This window comes from Phalacrocorax aristotelis, chromosome 1, assembly GCF_949628215.1.
Source record: "Phalacrocorax aristotelis chromosome 1, bGulAri2.1, whole genome shotgun sequence".
NCBI lineage: Eukaryota > Metazoa > Chordata > Aves > Suliformes > Phalacrocoracidae > Phalacrocorax > Phalacrocorax aristotelis.
This window is the reverse complement of record NC_134276.1, coordinates 162,669,217-162,689,681: the sequence shown is the minus strand read 5'-3', so window position 1 is coordinate 162,689,681 and position 20,465 is coordinate 162,669,217. Positions and strand designations below refer to the sequence as shown.

Genomic DNA, 20,465 nt, shown 5'->3' with positions numbered 1-20,465 from the left:
ACAGAAATGTCAGGCAGCGCCTGGTATTGCTCTTTAAACAGCTGGCGGTGCTCTATAAGGAGCCATTGAAAGGTACTGCGATAGCTACCTTGTCACAATCAAGCGTTTCTCAGTAACTCAGCACACAATAGATGGAGGCTTGATTAAACAGCAGACAAAGAATGAAAAGCCCATCTGGAATCAAGGTGGCTGTAAGCTCTGGGAGTTAAATGTACTGCAGAGAACCAAAATAACATGACACAGTGAACAGACCTGGTTCAATAAGGCTTTTATTTTCTTCCTGTACCCACACACCTTTGCAGAATAATCCTAAAGTGCCAGCTCAATTTTCCCACCCATCTTGCTTTGGTATGGAATCAGCGCTGGTCGAACCTCCTCCTTCAGGAACTTTGCTACCTGTTCAAGAAAGATGGGAATGAGAAAATTAGCAAAAGAAAGGGTTCCTTTCTCCTCCCCATTCAGACCTGCTTGTCTCACCGGGGTCTCTGTTTCGCAGAGACACCTAGCAGTCTGATGCTAGGTGTCTGATGCCAGGGTCAAAAATGTGAAGCCCACAATAGAAGACAAGGAGGCCAAGGAAAACATGAGAAATGTGTCTGCCTCAGTAGTATGGGCAGAGGTATGTAATATGCACACTCTATGGCACACCAGAGGGTGCAGGATTAAACAACACATTGCGTTACAACCCGTGACATCTGTAGCCTCTTTCCACTAATTTACCTGCTGAGGAGCACGTCCAGTGAAGGAGGAGGGGTCCAACAGGCTTTCAAGTTGTTTATGGATAGGGCTGAAATAAGGATCAGCGCGTACACGGGCAATGAAGTCATTATCGCCCCCTTCCTGTTTCACAACAGCAGCTGCTTGCTGGGAGAGAACGCGAATCTTCTCGTGGCAATCCTGTAGGGACAGGGAGAAGAGGAGGGAAAAAGAAAAAAGTCATTCCATTGCTACCAACAGCACACGGTCATCCCGCTAACTTGTGCGGGAGGGAGAAACATCAAAGCGTACTGCACTGGACAGCATACAAATGAGACACAGCCTGGCCTGCAGTGTCTCATATACCACTGTATTAAAACAAGATTTTCTTCATCCTTCCATATCTGCCCTTTGAGGCTAAAACAGTCTGAATGACACATATATTCCCTGTTCAATTATACCACAAACTTACAACATTGGAATTATTTACACTTCCTCAAACTCCCCAAATACTCTTAGCAGTCACTCTAGAATTTTTTTTTAAGTTTTTCTATTCCCTGCTTGCCTGTTTTTTCCGAAAACAGACTACAGTAGCTGTTCCCAAAATATTCTATGAACTGTAACACAGGAATTCCTTATTCACCACTAGTCATCCCCTGTACGGAACATCTTGGGAACATAACAACGTCAAACCTTTACAGTTTTGGGAAAAGGGAAAAGAACCTAATTTAATGAGCAGCAAGACTATGTAAACCGTGGCTTACATAAGGACAGACTGAAGGGAAAAAAACCCTTACAAACCTGAGGGACCTTCAGACATTGTCTCCTAAACAACCCTCACATGACACCAAGACTGGCAAAACCCTTCTAACAATTTTTCTATAACACTTCCTAATCCTTTGATTTCCTGTGGAATCAATCTGTAAACACAAGGGAACCCAACTCTAGTCAGGGACCATCTGCAAAATCAGATGCTGCCACGCTGGCCCTAAAATATTCATGTGATTGCATTTACAGCCATGTAAGAATCTTCTCCTTACATGTATTATCCCTGATCCATCTTCAGTTAGGAGGAAAATGATCTCCTGTTCCTTGTTTCCTCCATCAAAAGGCGATCTTGCTCCAGCACTGACATGCCTCAGGTGAATCTAGATCTGTTTTCTAAATGTTTAGGGGAGGGAGCTGCTCAGTGGTGGGGAAGGGAAGTGAGTTTCTATGCTATGAGGTGGGAAAGCATAGAAAATATGCTGTTCTGGAGTTCCCCGCACATGGAAACAGAACGTACTAACGTGAATAAGAACAGATTTTGTAAGTGTACTAAATTCTATAGATTTACAATTAAGCAGCACCAGAAAGGAGGTAGGCCAATAACAAACACTAATGAAATTCACTCTTCAATCTAATCAAAATAGAGAGGACTGGTTAGGTAAGTATGGGATACTTTAGAAAGAGAACCAGCTGAAAAGATAATAAAACTTATCCACATGATGTGACCCTTAATTAGTTTAGTTAGGAAGCTTACTGACTGACCCAGTGACAAACATCAGAGCCACACAGGCAGAAAAAAAAATGAAGGAAAAAGGATTTTTCTTGACTAGCATCACAGGTGAGTTGTCAGAAAGTGTTTCAGAGAACTAGAACCATATATCCTGCTCGAAATGTCTAGCAAACCCTTTCGCTATTACTATCTTGCAAGTTCAACTTCTGTCCCTGATGTGGAAATAATCACAGAAGGAAAAATTACTATCTAAAGGTAAGTGAAAATAAGTTGTTTTATTAAGATGTAAATTTTATTATCAGCTTTAAACTGAATTGCAAAATTAAATGATAAGGAAATACAATCTAATTGTGTCTGGACTTATTTACTAAGGAAAACATTTAATTTCAATTTGCTTGAACGCAGAAAACTGAATGAAGGAGCATAAACAAAGTTAATAATAAAAAGCACTATACTGAATCAGGGAAGAGTGACACATGAATGAATGGTTCAGAATGGTCTTATTTGCTTTTTCGTTAACAGCACTGATTCATTTTTTTAATTTATAAGGCAGCCAACTGCCAACATGTTCCATTTAAAGAAGCCTGGCCCATGTTCCAAGTTCCTTCAAACATTTACAAATGGAAAACGCCTACTACTATCTAATATAAAAATAGGTCTCCCTCTTCTCCAGGACAGCCAGCCAGATTAGCTCAAACACACAGTGTTCCTAACAGTAAATACCGATCTCCACAGCTGCTCTGTCCCCTCAGAGTCTGGCTCTGCAGCACCAGTGTAATATTAATAACTCTGTGGGAGTAGGTGGAGAACAAAGAAAGTTGAGATGTTCAGGACAAGAGCCCAGGTACTTTTGTTTCTCAGGAGTGAAATGCCAGGCAGTGAACAAAGGTATTTTTGACTGCATTTGTACCTGACGATTGCCCCCTGCTTTCACCATCGCCATGATTATATTCTCTGTGGCCATGAACGGCAGCTCCTGCCGGATCCTCCTCTCAATCACCTTAAACAAAACAAAATGAACAGAAAAAAGAAACAGCATTATAGCAATTCTGTAGACAACTGGGAGTCCCAGTGAAGTTTTCTTCTCCCTTTGAATCTCCAGGACTGGACAATGATGCAAAGATAATTTTTTTTTTTTTAAACTTAGCTATGGAAATCCAGGTACTGAAGCTCATATACTTAGAATCTGTATCTTATGTGGGACATTACTGTGGAAGATATGTACAATGAATTTTTTTTTAACCTCTAGGTAAGTTACAGGACTAGATGAGATCTGCCTTGACAGTATCTTTTGGCGATAAGTTCTACAGATCTGTCGTGTAGTTCAGGGAAAAACATCCTTTCTGAGAATTTTTTTATTTACAACCTTTTGGCTTCAACAAGTACCCTCTCATGTCTGTCCTGCAAACAGTGAGAATACAGTGAGAACAGAGAGCAAAATTCAGAAACTGTTTGAACTAACAGATAAAAATGTAATCCTTTGAGTGGGAGGATTTTTGTACGCTTTGGCATAGCTGCAGCATTATCAAGGATGCAACACTGCACATTATTATCTCCTGCTTTACCTTTGGATATACCACAAGTCCCTCGGAGATATTCTGCAGTGTACTCAGAATGATGTCAGCTGTGAGGAAAGCCTCAGCCAGACACACGCGCCTATGAAACACACATACCCGGGGCCCCAGTTAGCAATAAAGGCCATGTTCCAGTCTGCCTCAGATCCAGCTCTTTCGTTTCTGTAAATAATTCTGTAAATAGCATTACCGTGGCCTTAAAGCTGAATCTGTTCTCCTTATAGGTGCTTCTTGTGGCTTAAAGGTCACAACCAGGAAAGCTAAAGAACATCTTATAGCAGTAACTCTCAAGCTGGGGAGATGGGAGGGTTTGGGGTTTTGGTTTTTTTTGGTCAGTAGAGAATGGGAGAGAGGAAGAGAAAGGGTGAAGGTGCACATAGAAAGCTCCATGATAATTCAATGATTACACAGCTAGGAAAGAGGGCAGCAATTTATGGAGCTAGCAAACACATGAGGCTATCTTTCCCTGTGCTCTGCATTGCCGTGTCTACTGATCCTACGCTCCAGGAGTAAGACATGCAGCACCGTCATGCTGTGTGTGGCTGTGCTTAGTGGGGAACTTTCAAAGTGACCCATGCATTTGGCGGGGGCTTCCTCCAAGAGACCAGCTCCTGATGGCAAAGGAGGCTCCTGATAAAAAAGAATGACAAAAAGGAAAGGAAGGAAAGGAGGGAAAGGAGAGGAGTAGTGGGGACTGAGCTGTACCAGGCAAAAGGCTCTGTGTCACCGCACGACAATTACAGCATCACCCATCTGTGACAGCAGTGCCTGGACCATTCTAAACTCTGATCTTTTAAAATATACTAGTACTTGAAACTTGTGCTTCATTTAAGGCCCCCAATTCTATTGCACTGTCTTCAAAAGGACTTCACCATTTTGTGGGTTGATTCCATTTTCTCTGGCTTGCTCTCTTTTCAAAACACCATAGCTTTAACAACAAAAATCCAAGGCACAGAATTTTTTAATCGGATTATGGACAAATGACCCTTTCTATTAGATGAGTTGAAAATAAAATTTGAAACATTCCAGTACATCTCTCGACACTTGGTAGCTATTGGGAAATAAACACACCATATGAACCAGTATCCAATTTCTTAAATTTACATTGTTTTCTGCTGCCTATGCAGCTCTTTTCTTAACAAGACTAGCAGCTGTGGAGTAAAGTCCTTTTGGGAAAAGATCGTCTATGTCTTCATTAAATTTTAGGCAGACATTATGTTTGTGAAGCCATTTTTAAAATAGCATTCTCATCAACAATCTGAATCTATAGCCAAAACCACTGTTGTTCATTGTTCTGCAAGCCCCATATCTTAGAAATCTGAAGATGAATCTAAGATTCTAGGAGATCAAATTGAGCAACAGAAGACTACTTTGAAACTAAAATGTTTCAAAGGTAAATATGAGCTTTATGCAAATTTAATACTAACTGGAAGATTGAAGAAGAATTGAATTTAATCGCTATAACTCACATGAAAAAAATTATAGATAACTTTTGCTCATCTCAAAATAGTCAATGAAGAATTAGAAAATGAAGCGAAGTTTGCTGAACAATATCTAAAAGACATGCACAGGTTTTCATGAAACATTACTTAAAAATTTATGTTTGTGCTCTTTCTTTAGGATCTGAACTCCTTCTTGTAAAGAACAACACTTTACAAAGGGATGAAAATAAATTTCTTTAGATTATTTGGAGGGTTAGGGGATTACAGACAAAATGTTGAATTATTCTTTAAGAAGTGAAGAGGAGCAGGGTCAAGAAACACGTTCAAAACAGACAGGGAGGAAAATTTGAGAAATGTAAGAACTGCGATAGTATGCTGTTGAAACTGGAAGACTATGAGAGAGATTTATTACTGTGGCTTCTGCATCCCTCCCTCTTGCTGCTGGTTTACTTTGCAGAAGATCTTGTCGTTAAAAAACCCTAACAGTTTTCATCCAATCTCAGAGAGGAAACCAGTTTGGAGTGTCTAGTTTCTATTGAGTCTTCTTTTCACGAAGGTAGTAACTTGTGATTTTAGTTTAAAAACAGTATTTTCTAAATACATCGAAAGACCTTCCTGCACAAGACCACCTGAAATTGTTGCATTGCACGATCTAAACAAACCTGTTGGCGCTGTCATCCAACGTTCGCTCAAACCACTGCACGGAGGCTGTTTGGAGGGGATCCAGCACCAGAGTCATCAGGTGTCGAGCCAGGCTGCAGCAGCGTTCTGAACGCATTGGATTCCTCTTGTAAGGCATAGCGCTTGAACCTGTGAAAGGAGAAAGCATGATGGGAAACAGGACATAGAAATATTCTTGGAAGAGATGAAGATGCTCCCTCAGATAAGAAAAACGTGTCAGGAATCATGTTTTTGATTAAAGCCTCGAAACATGATGATTTTCTAAGGACAAAATGGAATAAAGAAAATTACACCACCATACTGCCCCTTTGGATCAGAAACATCCAACTGTGGGGAGAAAAAAAGCAAGAAGACATTTTGCAAGTCTGCAAAACAGAAGTACTACTATCACATAAAAAGCACAAATGGACTTAATTTTTAATGCAGTATTTAGCACCATCTCTCTAGGCTACCGATGGCAGCTTTAGCAGGGTTCAAGACTCCATCTGCTCAACAACATTGTCCTTCAACACTGCTGCCTGCAGCTCTGGTGAATGGATATCAAAACCAACCACGGACCGTGTAACGATTCAAGTAACAAATACAACTAAGGCTTGATATGCTGATCCAATCCTACGCAACTGTTTCAGGTGCCTGCCTGAACTTTCTTCCAGCCAAGAACCAAAACTACATTTCCTTCTCCCCTTCTACCAATGTCAGAATCACATCACCGGTATTCTTCTGGCAAGGTTCCAGCCTAGTTTCATTGTTCCAGATTTGTCTGTTTATAAAGACTAAAATGCTGAGTCAAGCTAAAAACCTACAGCTCCAGTTAGCTTCACGAGGAATGGAAAACACTAAGTCCTCCTCAGACCCAAGTCTTCCTCTGTGGGAAATATGTGTCTGCTTCTGCTCTTCCCCCAAACCCAGGAAGATCAGAAATACAAATCTGATTTTAATTACTTAATATCCAGAAACCTTTGTATAAAGTGCATTTTTTTCCCCTTTAAAAAGGATCCAAAATACTAACAATGTCAAACCCCAGTTAATTTAAAGCAACTTCTGTCAGTGACATTTCTAAGTTTGCTTAAAAGTCTGCAGCAACATAAATGAAAAGGTACATACACTGGTCCAAGAAATGTCTCCCATCCCTTACCAATCTGGTCTTTCTCAAAAGGCTCCTCTATCTCCTTCAAGTTGGCCAAAAGACGAACGTCAGTACAAATCTAGAAAAAGCCCAAGAAATCAAAAAACAGAACCAAACTAACACACAACAATATATACTCCAGTTAGCATTCTTGGAGAAGGGTTTGCATCTGTGTCTGAGAGTAAATTGGGGACACAGTGAAAATTTTGACATAAGAAATTGACACTGCAATCATACTTCCCAGCCTAAAAATCCCAGTCAAGAAAGCGTAAGGAAAAAAGGTGTCCACTGTATTAGAATAGAGCAGAACTCCAAGAAGGGCAAATGTTTGCAGGGAATGGAAGAGATATGTGAGGGAACAGTGAAAATGCATAACAAAATTACACGGTGATTTGCAAACACAGATAATGCATGCTCACTGAGCCAGCTGGCCTACAAAACTAAACCAGAAGAAAATACCACAGATCACTTTAGCCCAAGAGGAGGAGGAGGGAGGGAACAGAAATAAATCAGTGAAAAGAATCCACAAGGACAGAGAGAACACCACCATTATCAAATAAGCAATTAACTAGGAGCAAATGGTGAAATTTATAACTCCTAGGAAAACACCACTAGGAAAGACATTTACTCTAACTGGATCAATTTAGCATAGATTAGACTCATATCTGCTGTGGGATTTGTTAACCCATCTTAGAATCTACTCAGTAAACTTGCTTTATTTGCACACTGGTCTTAAGATCTTTGAGATTTTATTATTAGGCATGTACCCAGCAGTGAATTTACATGATCACAAAGAGGACAGCTGAACAAGGAACACCAATTAATATTCCTTAAGAACAGTGTTGGGCACCACAAGCACCTACTCCTCAAGATCTAAAATGTTTCCCCTTCTTCCAAATGTATACAAACAGGATGCTCACCTTGTGTATAGATGCCCCAAGACTGGCCAGCACAGACAGGACTTCAATATCCACCTTGCGACTATAGGTCTGCCCTGTGACCATATATGCCCTAAAAATAAGCACAGAAGTTGAGTGCTCCAGACAGATACAGCTGTACTGCAAGACTTTGAGCAAGGAGTGACACGGCTCAAAGTGGAGCACTGTCATTCTGCCCTGACGAGAACAACTTTGGATTCGGGCTGTCAGTTTTGGGCAAAATGCAGATGGGAGAGGGAAAAGCAGAGGGAAAATGGAGAGCCGTGCTTCAACAGGGAGACAAGAAGTGGCCTATTTAAGAGGTGAAGTTTCCTGTGGGAAGCTGCAACTGGGAACGGAAGGTGGCAAAGAGAGATAAGTCAACAGCAGCACGGATGTCAGTTTGACATCTAGGCGAATCTGGGCCAACACAGACAGCAGGAGTCATACTTTGTTAACATCAAATTTAGGTGATGAAGCATGCTTGTTACATACCGCTTAAAACCTGCCTTTGCAGTCACTAATCTGTCCAGCTCTTCAACCTCAGGGTGAAGAAAAAAACAAAACAGAGCTCAGAATGGAACAACTCAGGAAGGTCAGTAACAGCTTTTCTCAATCTACTGTCAACAAACATACTTTCGGAGAAGCGCCCCCTCCCCAAATTCTGCTCACTTTCACACTGGGCCTTGTCAGGAGGCCGCAGAGGGATTGCAGTGCCCTTGTGAATTTGATGCCAAAATTTCCATGTTACCCAAACAGAACAGCATTCCAGAGGGGAGAACGGCAAAGATTGCAAGTCTATGCTCTGGGCTGTCTGACTTACTTTACTATGGTCTCCCTCAAAGAGCTGCAAGAAGCTGGCTTGAGTGCCAGTGGTGCCTTTTACACCCCGAAAGCGCAGGTCATCCCGAGCCCGCTCCAGGTTCTGCAGGTCCATGCACAGGTCCTGAATCCACAAGCAGCAGCGCTTCCCCACAGTCGTGAGCTGTGCAGGTCTGAAAATAACCAAGAACAGAAAGCGACTCATTGACAGTTTGCACAATAACTCCAGAAGGACCACACTTTGCTGCAGAGTTTACTGGTAAGACCTTGCAGGTTGGTCTCTCTGACTCCTCTGAGCAGAAATTAAAAAGATCTGGCTTATGCAGGAAGAGGTAACAGCACATATATATCACCAGTAAGTGGCACTGAAGATATGATCGTTTCTTTCAGGAATTGGATGTAATTACATCAACAGAAAACAGTAATTGTCGCTTCTGTATGTGTTAGAGGATTAAGAAATAAGTGAGAATGGGTATATGAAGGTGTTTCACTACAGCAGCTTTTGAATTTCTTAAAAAAAAGGTGACTGGAGGCCCACTAGCCAGAATATCTAGAACTGGTTCCACAGCATTTTTCCAGAACTCTGTCAAGCGGAAAAGCCTCCGTCAGTGCAAGCAACTTCCCTGCTCCCTCTTCCCTGCCTCCTTCCTCCCGGGCTCCCTCCCCCGCCGCGCGCCCGCGCCTCCGCGGTCGGAGCGCGCCCCCTGCCGGCCCCAAGCTTCAACCACGCTGTCTCCCTGCAAATGCTTTGAGGAGAAAACGGGGGTATTAGCAGAGCCTAGAAGCTGAAGTATTTCAAGTTATCCACATGAACTCCAAAGGCAACCTCTATACTATTACAAAAAAGCATATGCACGCGAACAAGGTGCTCCTGATTAAGCTCAGACATAAAAAGGAATCATACAACATGTGGAAGCAGGGTTGGGTGACCCACGAGGAATACAAAGAAACTGTCCCAACACTGCAGGGACGGGGTTAGGAAAGCCAAAGCCCACCTGCAGTTCAATCTGATGTGGGATGTGAAAGGCGACATGAAAGGCCTCTGCAAATACAGACGCAGCAAAAGGCAGGCTAGGGAAAACACAGGCCTGTTTGTAAATGGGGCAGAGGCCCTGCTGACAGAGGACACAGAAAAGACTGAGGTATCAATGCCTTCTTCACCTTAGTTTTTTCAACTTTGCCTTGCATCCACTTCTTGAATACTCCTTTGTACTCCTTCCAAAAGCTAAGATAAAACTGAGCCCAGGTAATAATCCTCTGAAAAGCTGTAGATGAAGAGGGACCTCAGACCAGAGCTGATCAAACAGACATGGCACATACAGCAAGACAATCAGAGACCTGACCTGATGCTCTCACTGTCCTTTGGGAGAAATTGTGAAGTGCCAGACATTGAGTCTGCCACGACCTGTGCTTAATTTCCCTGCTCCTGGTGTTCCATACCACCAGGGGCAGAAGATCCAGGCTTACCTCACGGTGTATGTTTAACACCTCTGAAAGCAAACTGTCTTCATGAAACAGCAGATTAATTTACCCCAACCACAGACTTATATAGATCTTGTTGTCCTTTGATTCAGTAGTCTGCCTAAAAATATTCCATTCCATTCCATTCCATCCCATCAGCAGCCAACGTCAGAAGTGCTGCACAAGAAGTATAAGTTTCCCAAAAGACAGAAAACAGCATCATCCTGCTAAACAGAAGAAATTCTTCCTAATTCTCTCAGGGATCCATATAAGGATGTATGAAAACCGATGGATCCTGAGTCATCACTTCAGATGAAAGCTTCAGCTTTAGTGACAGTAGCTGTACTACTAGTAGCTGTAGTATCAAGTAGCCAGTAACAAACCTTTCCAAGCTGCAGCTGAAACTAACTTAACTGACAGGAAAACAAACACAGAAAATGTGACTGGAAGACAGGCTTACTGCAATTCCCAGTCATTCTTTTTCAAACAGCCCAGAATATACACATCTGCGTTCGCCAGGAAGTCATTCCTTATGAGGCTGTGTTAAAACTGCTGACAGCTAGGCAAAGCAACAGTTCAATTTCCTGAGATGAGGCTGGAGTTAGGCACATTCTCCTTTTCTGAACCACCAACAATGTCTTAATGATGCCCAGCAGTACCAACTGCCACTGGCCAGAGATGGCAAAAAGAAGGATGAAAGAAAGCAGTACCAGGTCAATTTAACTAAAGCACGGCTGACAAAATGAAAGCAAGGCCAATAGCTACTTACTGGTAGTGAGTGAAGCCCAAAGTAGGCAGGTCAGCATACTTCTCAGCAAAGTCGGCCAGCCGGCTGATTACCCTTGCGAGCTAGTGAATGCAAAAAGGATAGAAAAGAGGCAGAATGAGAGAAAAAAAACAAAACAAAACCAACCCACAGCAGGAGGAAGCACGCTTAAGCCCAAGAACATTGTGAGAAAAAGGGGAGGATTTTTTCATTTCTTCGGAGCATGCCCATTATTTTTCCTTGCTACAAAATTGGTTGGACTTCAGCTCAAACTAGTCTAGTCCTCATGCTCAACACAATCGTGCCCTTGGTTTACCCCCGGATATTTTCTTTATTCCTGGAATTGGTCAGAAATAAAGCTGCTTGGGATATAATTGGCACATGTACAGTTCAGGGCAAACTGGGTGCCAAGACACTGGCCAGACAGACAACACTACAACACTACTACTATACTCTACCTCAGAAAATTGTATTATGTAGTTTCTTGAATATTGACACACTCCTAGGAATATATTTAAGGGGATGCCTAAGCTGACCCTGAAAGCAACACAGTTGTTTTCTGAAACCAGCACCTGTGCCACAGATAAACAAGAAATTGCTTAGAATTCCCATGATGGGCGAACAAGCTTTGGGGAAAGAATTGAAAAAGGAAAGGAAGAAAACTGTTCACTTTCTTGAGAGTAACTCTGACAGACAGCTCCCCCTGGCTTCCCAGAAAGGCTTAGGAAAATCCAGGTTAAACACAGGCTCTTCATAGGACATCAGTGCTGCCCACTTCTGAGGCACTGTGCACAACTGCCTTCTCACCTTGGGTAGCAGCAGGTTAAACCCATCACGGAGGACAATCAGATCCTGAAACAACAAAGAAAGCAAGCTTGGGCCATGTTTGAAGGACTAGACACAATGGCTTCTCTCAGAGAGGACGCTAATAATTAAAATATGCTTTGTCTGCTCAAAAGTCTCTTATAACTAAAACTCTGCTTTTCTTCTTTCATCAGAACTTGCAGTGAACTTGCTTATGCCAAAAATGCTGGATCCATCATTGCTCCTTCTATACTATCCATAGAAAGTCATACTGGGCAGTAGAAGAACCATGTCCACTAACTGGGCACGAATGACTACTCTGAGATACTCCTGCTACCCACAGAATGGCTAAATCATTCATCCCAAGCGGAAAATGCAGGCACTGTAGGCTGAAGACAGCAGGAAAGTAAGGGGGATTGGTCAGGCAGCAGTCATCTTCACTCCTTCTTTTGAGACTGAGGCACCCCCAGGTGCCAAGCGTCACAGGGAAGGCGGTATTACCTAAAAGCCAAACAGGCCTGTAAAAGAGTAGGGTAAAAATAATCACGCAGCAGCTTCTTGTATGACAAAAGCAGATGTGAAGTTGCAATGAGTTGGGCACAGGGGAACAGCAATAAATACCAAGAAATTAAGACTTTAGTTTGCACTCAGTTTTAGACAGGTTTTCCACAAACATTTTACAGTTCTGTAGAATGGCGGTACTTCTTTTTTCACTTAACACATTTATCCATTCTCTTGGCCACAGAAAAGCTTTGTTTACCCTGAATTAATACAGGGGTTCCAAGGAGCAGATGAAAGCTCATGGGCTGCACATATCACAAGTGGCCTTATTTTGTAAGTCAGTGAACTCTTGTCCCGTTGCCAAAACTGACAGATCACACATTTCTGCACGTGTTTGCAACTCTCAATCTCTCATCTCCTTGAATACCTAACATACAAGCAGAGTTTAGGGAACAGTTAGTTTCCAGGGAGATCTTGCTTTATATCAAAAGAAAGAAGGCAAGAGGAGCTTGCCTTCCTAGGATAGCTAGGATAAAGGGGAATTAACTTCAGCAGTAAAACTAATAAAAACACCTTAAAAAAAAAAATCTTTTTTTATTTTATAAAGAAAAGCTTAAAAAGAGCTATCAAGTAAGCATCTCTAGCTTTGTCTCACCCAGCCCTACAGGCAGGAAACCAAAAACATTGTATTACCGTATTATCCCCTACGTAGCAGGAAGTTGCTCCGAGGTGAATGATGGCTGCAGCTTTTGGACAGCAGTGGGCAAAGGTGTGAACGTGGGCCATCACATCGTGACGCAGCTTCTTCTCTTCCTCCGCTGCCATCTTGAAGTCAATGTTGTCCAGATTTGCTTCCATCTCCTGTATCTGCTCATCTGTGATAGGAAGCCCAAGTGACTGCAAGGGGAAAAGAACTTTCTATTTCTTTTTGCCTTTAAGAGACAACCCAAATTGAGACAGAGGATGTTTAGACAATTCAGTCCCATATGAAATCTCACAGACGCACGGCAATTTGGCATAATCAAGAGCTGTAACAGCAAATGCTTTCATTCTATGGTTGTCCAATCTTTTCCAACAGGATAGGACACTGTTCATGCTTAGGTGTTCCTCTTGGGCTTCATACTTTACTCAATCGTGTAACATCCCTGTGACAACTACAAAGATTAGACAGGTGGGGAAAAGTGATGTAAAAATAGTACAGTTTTAACTTCTTTAATGAAATTTACCCTTTGGGTGGGTATAACCCAGCTAACGTGACAAGATAGCTTGTGCCAGGAAGAACTCTTTGGACCACAACTAGACCCGAACAACTGTAAACAGCAGGCTTAGAACATATGGAAAGGTACATATATTTTTACCTTTCCAGAAGTCCTAAAATACTTCTTCTCAGACTGAATCTGGAAGCTTAGGAAATTGGTTACTTGATCTGGAAGCCAGAGATAAATGCTCCTCGTTCATGTTCAAAAATATTTGCTAAACTTTTTCATCAAGCTGACTTAAAAACAGATTAAGATATCAAACAACAGAATTATACACTGGTGTAATTCTTGCACAGCTCTGCCCTTACACGATGTAACTAAGCTGAGAAAAATGGCTTTTCCTGACACTGAGGGTTTACAAGTCTCACAATAGCATTAGTGCCTTTTCTATATTAAAATGTCTTGTGTGTTCATAATTACAAGTCATCAACCAGGAAGCTTCAATGACACAAAATATTTCAAAAGCTGGTTCTGCTCAGAATCAAACTGACTAACAAAATGTTTTGCAGATGTAGAATCTAGAACTAGAGAAGACAGCAAGTGAAGCTGATGTATCTTCAAGGTCCTCATGGGAAAATTAGTATCCACACAACTTAAAATATGATGCTGCAAGGGTAGACACAACCATGAGTGCCCATATGAATAAAGAAAAGCACCTGGCTGCAGACTGCTGTCTTTGAGTTGTACTGATGCAGACTGTAACTGCCTGAAAGCACACAGGCAACTCAGCAGCCAACACAGCCTTGTGCCAAGATAAAAATCTCATGCCTTGTTCACGCATCCATGATCTGTCGGGAAAAGCTGACCGCAGTATGCAGTCGCTGACAGCCATACAGACAGGAAAGAAATAACGCCCAAGAAAGGGGACTACTTGTCATAGGAATACATGCAAGGTATGGCAGCGCCAAGGCAAATGCTGTTCTCATGTGCCCACAAACATCACGTGAGGCCTCTTCCTGATTACTTTTTGCTGATATTGACAGCACCTCAGGAGGAAAGCAATCAGACATCCTTCAAGCCTGTCTAACTAAAAAAACTAAGTAGAAAAACTATCTGAGGGAGATTATAGGGTTTTCTCCAAAGAAACTAGAAGTCAGTGACACGCTCTCTGGATTGTGCTTTTAAGGTGACATTCCTCCAAGCCTGTTTCAACACTTTCCTGTGCCGCTATAACAACCATGACTGTTCATTCACCTCCATTCCTAAAGGGCAGAGCAAACCAGGCAGATGATACGGAACATCTCCTGCAAGCAGAAAGAGAACTCTAAGAAAGAGTTAGGCTGCTCCTCTAACAAAGAACATATAAGAGAAAAATATCAAAACTTAAATTGGACAAAAAAATTAGATTGGGAGGTACTATAGGCACTTATACAGAGAAAACATTCAGATTCTACATGTGCAAAACATTTTATTAGTCAGTTTAATGCTGCAGGATGTCAAAGGTACTTCTACTAGAAGGAATTGCTCTGTGAAATTGGTACTTGTATTTCAAATAACACATTGTTTAGGTCAAGAGTTCAGGATTTTTTTTAAAAAAAGGTATTAATAGAGGTATCATAATACAAAATAATTTATGTTAAAAAAATAATCTAGAGTTTTGTGATGGGAACAAACTCACATGCTTCAGCTCTTAACCCAAACTTTAACTACTATTAGTTGGGAAAAGATTAGTTTCAGGAGCACTCTCTTCCTAATCGCTCATTTTGCCGAGTCTCTTCTTTTAAACTACTGGCATTGTCTGCTGTAAGGAATATAAACTGTAAAGATTTTCTTTCTAATCCAGTTTCCAGTGGAATAACTTTTCAGTTCTTATATCACATATTCCAAGTGGACTACTCAAAAATTTCTCCCATACTAGAGTGAGTGTTGAGACCATTTACCGGGCCCAGTACTTTAGGTAAAGCTTCCTCACTAATCTCCGTGTCTCCTCTCTCACCACTTCCCTGCAGCTTTCAGAAAACCTGTGGTTAGATCTTCTTAACGTTCTGATTTACTACAAAAAAGGAGTATTGGCCATAGTTCATTACTTTTTTTTAATGTACACAAAAAGAAATATCATGTATCTTCAACAAGGATGACTGGAGAAGCAACATATAAATGGCTTGAAAGTGAGGATAAGTATTGTAGTAAATATTGCCTATACTTTGTTCTTTTTTTTTTTTTTTTTTTTTTTTTTTTTTAAATAAAAGGTACCAAAAAAGAAATACTATGTGTCTTCACTAAGGAACCTGAGGACACTGCTTATATCTATAAGCAACTGATCACTGACAGAGCTAACAGGTGCTGAAAGTAGCTGACTCTTCCTCTTTCAGTCCAGAACTGACATCAGGAGACAAACTCCTCTGGAACGAGTAGACAGATTAAAATAGTAGTCTCCCTCTTCCCACTACGAAAAGGGTGCTGAAGAAATCGCAAGATCTGTCTCTACTTTCTGGGAACAAAACTCTCGAGTGGCAATGGGAGGGAAAGCAAGGGTCGCGAGACAGGGGAACCCCAAGTTCAGGTCTTGGGAGTGGAAACCTAGAAGTCTCACTGGGTCTTTCAGCAGCTTGCTTTCTCCTGTTGGGCAAGTTCTATAAAGTATTTTGTTCTCTAACAGTAGAAAAGATGATAATTATCTGCTGGAATTGATATGACAGTGTTTAAATTATCATGCTCTGAACATACAAAGCTCCTTAAACATACACTTAGTGAGACATCTGTACTAGATGAGATTTGCAATCTGCTCACTCCAGCACCTCAACTGTGACAACACCTAGCACACGGCCTTTCAGAACACAGCTCCTGTTTAACACAGCTGTGTAATTACATCTTCAGCTTCTAAAGCATCATGTTTGGTGCAGCATACTATTGATGGAGGCTGCTGTAGTGTTATGATCCTTGAAGAGAGAAAGAATACTTGCTCATTCTCCAGCATGGTGCTTCTCCACCCTTACGCTAGTAGTAACAGCCAGATCTAGTGCTTGGGTTGCTTCCTAACAACCCCAGTGCTTTGGAAATGGAAACTGAAGGTTTTTGCAAAAAACAAATGGGCAGCTATTGAATCTGAAAGCTACCCTGTCAGAAGGCAGTGTTTTTGTGGGGGTCTTTTTTTTTTCTCTCCCACCCCCCAGAACATACTAGTGTTTTCACTGTCAAAAACCTGATCCGAGTCTTCCTCTCGGGGTATTCCAACAGTCACAAGGAATCAAGTTAGTCCATCTTAAAAACTGACTGTGTCTCAGCTAAGTAGTATTAACTGGCTATATACATACCCCTAATTAGGACCAAATTCAAAGAAAGGTTTAGCTTAAACCACGTTTAAAAATGTTAGCTCCGCAGAGTCTACTAACACAACAGTTTGCAATCATATGGATGTACTCTCAGTCACTGCTTCCTCATGACTGAATAGATAGTAATCTTTCATGATATCAAGCTTTTTGTGCAGTTCTTGGCCTGTCAGAAGCATGATAAGCATTTCTGGGGTCAGCATTCTGCTCACTTTGGCCAAAAGTGATAAGAGCTATATAAAAACAGCTGGCTCCAGATGAGTGGGGTGGTCCAGTTGGCACAGACCGACAGCGACCTGATTGAACAAGAGAGCACGTCTCATCAGTCACACCTCCTGAAAAACAAACAGCCAAGCGCTGGAGAAGGACGCTGATGTTTGCTCAGAAGGCAACCCCCCCCCAAAAAAAAACCTGCTTAGCAAAGCTTTTACAAACCTAATTTCACAAAAAAGGCAAAAGTGCAAGGGGGAGGGTATGAGATAAGAAGAGGTGATTTGCTGAGGGATGACAGGTATAGAAGGATTGCATACCAAGGGTTGTGCAAAGCAGGGCTTGCACACACACACCACCCCCTTTGCCCCGAAACACGCGAAGCAGCGCCTGAAGGTTGTTCTGGTCGGTCTCCCCTCGACCACCCCGGGCAGTCCCAGACCGCTGCTCCGCACCCCATTCCCCCGGGGCCGCTCCGGCCAGGCAGGACGGGCGGCCGCCGCCGCTTCCCGCCCGGCAGCGCCCTAGGAGGCGGGGGCACAAAGCAAACAGGCGGCGCCCCGGCACCCGGCCCTACTACCCGGGGAGATCTCCGGAGGGGAGCGGGACGGGGCGCCGTCCCGCTCCCCGTTACCTTCTCAGCCTGGGCGAGGTAGAGCCAGAGGCGGCGCCAGGTGCCGAACTTCTTCCTCTCACTGAAGTTAAAGCCCATCTCGGCGCTGGCGTAACGCGACACCAGCGGAGAGCGATAGCGCGCCAGAGCGTCCTCCTCGGCGGCGGGAGCGGCCATTGCAGCGGCGGGGGTCGAGGGAGCGATGGCGGCCGCCCGCCGGCGGCGGGGCATAAGCGCGGGCGGGCGGAGGCCCCGCCCCGCTGTCGCGAAGATCTCCCCGCCTCCGGCGCGCAATACGGCGGCGCCCGCCGGCGGGAAGAGGCCGCGCGGGGGCTGAGGGGAGGAAAGATGGCGTCGGGGCTGCGGCGGCGGGAGACACGCGTGGCGGAATAAACGTGCAGAAACCACGAGTATTAAATGCTTAGCAGCCAAACACATTTATTAGTCTTTTTCTTTTTTTTTCCAGGAACCCAAAAATATTTTGTAGTTATAATGTAAGCAACTGAGTTGCACATAATACAATCATATCTTTCAAAAAATAAAAATAAAATAAAAACAAAAAAGCTGTTTAAAAGCCCCCAAAAAAACCTTCAGAAAACTTATATAAGTATTACACCATCTCTCAGTTTCAATGAAATGACGACGACTTAATTCCTTATTACTCTTTTAACTTGTCACACTCCAATAAAACATCACCCTTTGTTTGTTTTTTTTTCTTTTTTTCTTTTTTCTTTTTTTTCTTTTTTTTTTTTTTTCCTAAATCCAGCATGAGAAATACAGTACCTGCTATGGCAAAAATACACATAAAATGCAACATTTCAGCTTATTTGTACATTAGTAGAGTTTAAACATTTTATTGTTGGTTTTTTCTTTTTAAGTGAACCAGTGATTTTAAGTACCACTATACTAAAAGTAAAATAAAAATATAGAAAAGGAGGAGAAGGGGGGGCAGCCAGCCATACAAGAGCACCTTCTAAAGTGCTGAGTTTCTGTGTCCATGGAAAACCCTTAGCAAGTTCCAACATCTGAGAGCGTATGGGATGGAAATTAAGATAAAACCTGGATATGCAAGACATTGTGTCATCTCCTCTACATTCTCCCCACTTGTCCTGTATCTTTCCTTACTGCACACTAGAGAAGGAGGGGAGAAACCAGAGCTACGGCAGGAGTTTAGTAAAGGAAGCCATTTCAAGTATAAGAAAAAATAAACACTTATAGGTAACTTGCAAATAGCATCAATATACACAACAGCCACTATTTTTATTATTACAATGTCTGCTTCTGGGGGACAGTGTTTCAGGCAAGAGGACTTTAGCTGTACCTTCCTGTTACCTATTTATGTGCAAAGTAGAAAAGCTGCCTTTTCTAATCCAGCCATTTTGGACATCGCTGATTTTCTCTTCTGCAACCTCCTCCCTCCATTTTGTAAAGAGAGAGGGAAGGTGGCATTATTTTACCAAGAAGACTAGATGAAATGATTCTATTTCTCCATTTCTCTTCCAGACACACCCTTCTCCCATTACTTGTCTGCAATGAAGAGAAACTTGACAAACATCTGATGCCCACCATTAGCCAGTTTCCTGAACAGGTAGAAGGCATTTACCTTTGTAAACATAATCCCTTATGTTTGTGGAACTCAAAGCAGCATTTCATATCTCCATCCAAGCAGTGGAGATTAAAATAGATCAGAACACTCCCCCGACACTGCTTTTCCTCCTCCCCTCCTCCCCCACCTCCCGCCCCCAGAAAGATTACATTTGGTTACTTTTGTTAGAAGGTGGGGTTTTTTGGTTCTTTGGGGAAAATACTTAGCATTTAATTCAAAGTAAACATTACAGAATTACCATCAGCAGAGTCATACTGCTGTTTGTTCTGCTTTCTAGATGAGAAAGAAAAAGCATCGTGCATCAGATATTCTGCATGTTTTAGACAGGGTGCAGCAGAAATCCAAGATACATAGGCATGTAAATCCCACAGGTGCACATGCATCATTTCAGCTTCTTTCTCTGCAGAATCACTGTATACGCTTCACCTTGAGTACTGGCAGGGATGGAGAGGGTGGCATACGGCAACAATGGAGAGATGTTCCTAAGGCCACGGGGAGCAATGCAGGACAGAGAGGACCAGGGAGTGTCAGATAGGAAGGTTTCAGTTACAGAAACCATATTCTTGATATTTCAAAGGCCAAATTCCAAAAGGCATGGGCTCATATGCACATCCCTGAGACGCACATCCAAGAAAGAAGAAACAGCGACCATGTGATTGGAAAGGGGAGAAAGTAGCAGAGGTTCCCTGACAGCTGTGGGATATACCCAGTGAAGAAGACCTCTTCCCCCACCACCCTCCCAGATACACTCTGGGAGAGCTGTAAGGCATATACACAAGCAGCATCTACTATCATTCCCTCTGTTCCTACGTTTTACTGGGAGGTGATGGCTTCGGTATATCACGGACAAAAAGAGACACTGCATTTGAAGTGTCACTGGTAACACACTGAAATTAATTCAAGGAAGGAAAGAGGAAGCTACTCTGCCCTTCATCCCTGGAGCAGCAGCATAAAGTGGCAATGTTCTTCATATTACAGTCCCCTCTCTGGAACTACACACCACCACCTCCCCTTCCTGATGGCAGGAAAAGATGTGTCCACTTGAAGGATGACATTACCAAAAACTCTACTTAAAGGCAGGGAAACGTACACAAACTGAATCCAATTTGGTGATCTGGTGAAAGAAGCAGCAAGTTCCAAGTACTTCAGTCAAGTTTGAAGCTTATCTAAGAGTACGTGTGACCTGTAGCAACACTGGCATATATATAAGGGAGATCAGA

The 20,465-nt window shown here is 42.5% G+C and overlaps 1 protein-coding gene across 1 annotated transcript; it reads right to left on the bottom strand.

The window, feature by feature from the left end:
• Nucleotides 1–251: 251 nt before the first annotated feature.
• On the bottom strand, nt 252–17,901 carry ADSL (adenylosuccinate lyase). The gene is made up of 13 exons (XM_075077957.1): nt 17,661–17,901; nt 12,982–13,185; nt 11,791–11,835; nt 10,987–11,066; nt 8,758–8,929; nt 8,430–8,476; nt 7,938–8,028; nt 7,027–7,096; nt 5,873–6,020; nt 3,760–3,850; nt 3,105–3,194; nt 721–897; nt 252–396 (listed from the first exon to the last, which is right to left on the bottom strand). Exons 1-13 carry the CDS (start codon nt 17,868–17,870, stop codon nt 310–312), a joined length of 1,512 nt encoding a protein of 503 aa, XP_074934058.1. The 5' UTR covers nt 17,871–17,901; the 3' UTR covers nt 252–309.
• Between the last annotated feature and the right edge of the window lie 2,564 nt (nt 17,902–20,465).

What these genes read in the sequence shown, in the direction of transcription:
- ADSL (XM_075077957.1), bottom strand. Translation starts at nt 17,870, where the DNA reads ATGCCCCGCCGCCGGCGGGCGGCCGCCATCGCTCCCTCGACCCCCGCC. An exon ending in ACCTCGCCCAGGCTGAGAAG is followed by an intron (nt 13,186 to 17,660) that starts GTAACGGGGAGC and finishes TTCCCCTTGCAG; the next exon opens with TCACTTGGGCTTCCTATCAC. An exon ending in TTGGATGACAGCGCCAACAG is followed by an intron (nt 3,851 to 5,872) that starts GTTTGTTTAGAT and finishes TGTGTTTCATAG; the next exon opens with GCGCGTGTGTCTGGCTGAGG.